Here is a 3,798-nt window from a genome sequence, read left to right on the forward strand (position 1 = left end):
GTGGTGTGTGTGCAAGCACATGTGTGTATCTGTTTGAACTTTGAAATATTAAGTCTAACTCTCACATTAACAGCTTAAACAAAGTTAGTGTGGTAAAGATCACTAAGGGCCACTAGGTAGTGCTCATAAAAAGGAGTTTTTCTTACTCTATTAAGAACAGGCTCTACACACTTGTTGAACTGATGTTTTTGTGAATGTAGTACGACAGTCAGTAAACAATTATAGCAGGCTCAATTACCTACTGATCTACAATTGCTGATTGGTCTATCAAAATACTCAATTGTAAGTGTATACAGGGGATAAAGAAGCCTTTCTTAATCAAGCTGTGATTTTCCTATTGTTGTTCGTGTCTGTTTATGTTTATGTTTGGGTGTTTGCACAGATGTGAGTCTCATTATTCCAAGCATTTCAAGGTTTAGGATTGATTGCCCAATTTGCTGAACAGTGCATTTTCTTGGAAGATTTTTTTCTGCAAGAACTGAGTATCACTAAAGTCTAATTTTCCTTTGATACATAGGAATGAGTAGGTCTGAGTGCTGCAATGGCCTATTTATCACCTGAATAATAAATAGCTCCTGGTTTGAATATATTCAACAGCCTAGCCATGAGCATGTGCCTTACATGCTTGTGACACTGAATCATCACAATTACCCCCACTCAGCCACTGAGGAAGAACCTGGGCTAATTTATGTTGCAGCAATTGGCAAAGGACAGAACTAGAAGCTGAACACAGTACTGTCTGATTTCAAACACTGTGTTCTTATGCGCCTGGTATATTGATTCTTGATTTTGCAGTGGTGAATGGGATTCACTTTCTTACTACTTTCTGCTCAACACAGAGCATATGGATGAAGGTTAACAAAAAATGTGATTTAGCAAAGGAATGTGTTCTTTTGCTTGATCTCATCGTTAGTGAAACTTCATGGTCAGCATCTTATTTAAAATTTCTAAGATTGTAAGCTTCTTTAAAGATCATCTAGTTTGATTTTCCTTTCCCCTTCTCTGGGGGACAAGTCTTTGAGAAGTGCTAACAATTAATGTGTTCAGCCACCAATTGGGAGATTCAAGTCTACCCAGAAATGTCTTAGAACAAAGACTTAACTATCTACTTCCAAAAAATCAACCATAGAAAATCCAATGGAGCCCAGTTCTCTGATGCACAGGGGGTTGCCATGAGTTGGAGTCGACTCCAAGGCAACTGCTGATGGTCTTTTGGGGAGCAGCTAATGAGAGGGGAGATAACCAATATGTTTTTAACATCTACTCTGTGCCAGATCTTGGCCACAAAGTTAACATCTCTTACTGATTTATTAGAAAATCCTAGGAGGTAGGTATTATATCTTCTTTTTACATAGAGGATCAGAGAGATTAAGTTATTTGATTGAAATCCATTCATAAAATCAGAAGGAAAATTCAGCTGCCTCAAACCTCTGATCTTTCCCTTCCAGTATTCTTGCCTCATTGTTGAGCAGTGACTCAACTGCTCACTGGATACTCAATGTGTTCTGTCTGGCTGGCTTTGCTTCCTTCTATCAGAAATGCTCTTCTAATACTCACATGCTCAAATCTTACACATTCTTCAAGACCATTCTCTCATGATACAACCTCCATGAATTTATTGTAGATTCCTCCTGCCCTCTTCACCATTTACTTCATAGATTTCTGTATTTTGCTCCCATGAAACTTATCATTTTTAATTCTAGATTGATATTATCTGTGAGCACATATTATGTACATAATACACTAAGGATCGCTATTTGTATCTCTGGAGAATGTAGCACAGAGTTTTGTATTTACCACTCTTCTTGTCATTGTTAGTTGCTGTCTATATCATTCCAATACATAGCTATCTCATGTGTGCAGAGTAGCAATTGTCCATAGGGTTTTCAAGGGTGTCATCTTTCAGAAGCAGATCACCAGGCTTGTCTTTTGAGGAGCCTCAGGGTAGGTTCAAGCTGTCAAACTTTCATCTAGGAGTCGACCACTTAACCAGGGATTCCATGCATTTGCCATGGTTTTTATAAATACTAATTAAAAAAAAAAAAAGGAATATAATGCTATGGTGGTAAGGAGGAAAGGAAGACTGGAGGATTCCTTTTCCTAACTTAATCCAAGGAATAGTTGGTGACTTGCAAGGGTAATAAAATATACCATAAGTCTTACAGCCAGTTCTCTGCAAAACCCCAAAGCAGGTAACTTTATGGAGCTTTTATTCTTCTGTAGATAGTATGTGAGAGAAATAGATTCACATTTTAATTTCTATCTGGCCCTGAAGTCCTGTTCCTCATATTCCCCTGATTATAATTTCTACAAATCTTTCACATCTCTTTCTAAATCAAAGTAACTTTAAGAACTAATTTATATACATCTGCTTGGTATAAATAGTTTCAATTTACATATTGGAACTGTGGTACAGAGCTCATACTCCCTTAGAAGGCAAGGGAGTTTTTAAGCCAATTCTGTTGTGACTAATAGACTTATAATAAATAATACGGTATCTTGAAAAACTACACATCAGATTTAATTGTAAAATACTTTCAGATCTGGGTTTTGCTATAGTTAATAAATTGGTAATTGAAAAATCTACTGTGACATTAACAATAAGTGATAAAAGACTCCCATCAAACATTTGTAATATTGTCCCAGAAGGATCTTTCGTATAATATGGAAATTCTGAATTGAAATCTGTTCCTGTTGCTTCTTTTAAAGAGATGCTAAGATTGCATCTAGTGAGCATATGAGAATTGGAGGGAGTGAAGAGATGGCCTGGCTGCAGATCTGTGAACCCACTGAGAAAGATAAAGGAAAATATACTTTCGAGATTTTTGATGGCAAAGATAAACATCAACGTACACTTGACCTCTCTGGACAAGGTAAGATGAGTATTCCTTAACAAGTTATGATTTTGTTATCTATTTAGAATTCTGAAAAGAAAGATGTATATCCAAAAAACAGTATGACATTATTACTTTTATTCAGATAATATTATTTCTGAATAATCAGTTTACTCATTTGGCTATTTATTAGTTTACATTAGGCAAATTCACTAATAGGACATCAGAGTGATTGAGGAAAGCTAAGCACATTGAAACAGTTAATAACATATGAAACATTTCCTTACAGCTTTTGATGATGCATATGCAGAATTCCAGCAATTGAAGTAAGTTTTGCATACTTGCTTATTGTTATAATCTAGGAATCTGGTTGACTTGTAGTTATCTTGGCTATGTGTGGGAGCATCAGTGGATGCCTGGAGGATCCAAAGATGTGAAGTTCTTAGGAACTGGGAATAAAAAATAACAGTTTAAACAATTCAATATATAAAAGGACAGACATTCTTCTAAACTATAAATGGTTTTATAAACTAACATTCTAGAGGTATAGTAACCCTGGAATATTTTAAATGATTAAAATGATGGATTTATGAAATAGTTATAATCATGGTAACACATCATATGGACAATTTTTTAAAGAATAATGGGATTTTCATGTGTTTCTGAATTTTAGAATATCCAAAAGTGAGAATGGTTCTTGGCCCATATTAGACAATTAATACATATTGGTTGAATTGGTGAACAAATATTGTATGAAAGGGAGTGCTAACTCCCTTGACAAGGATGTTGGAGCTTCTAACATGCATACGGTTAAGATAAATCAGAAATTGACAATTTCAAAAATATCTAAATATTTTCTATGTTATTTGATGGACTGAGTGAAAAATATATCTCCAATCTATGCTTTTGAATTTAGGTTTTAGAAACTGGAAGTTAGGATTTTTCCCTTCTCAAAATGTGTAGT

The 3,798-nt window shown here is 35.1% G+C and overlaps 1 protein-coding gene across 1 annotated transcript in view; it reads left to right on the plus strand.

The window, feature by feature from the left end:
• Positions 1–3,798, plus strand: part of MYOM2 (myomesin 2) — a 164,728-nt gene that overhangs the window by 157,328 nt on the left and 3,602 nt on the right. Inside the window, exons 32-33 of the mRNA XM_007944429.1 lie at positions 2,710–2,873; positions 3,124–3,160. Coding sequence (XP_007942620.1) covers positions 2,710–2,873; positions 3,124–3,160 — 201 coding nt within the window. The remainder of the gene's footprint in view (positions 1–2,709; positions 2,874–3,123; positions 3,161–3,798) is intronic.

This window comes from Orycteropus afer, unplaced genomic scaffold (assembly GCF_000298275.1).
Source record: "Orycteropus afer afer isolate SDZICR_OR568_19922 unplaced genomic scaffold, OryAfe1.0 scaffold00125, whole genome shotgun sequence".
Taxonomy (NCBI): Eukaryota; Metazoa; Chordata; class Mammalia; order Tubulidentata; family Orycteropodidae; genus Orycteropus; species Orycteropus afer.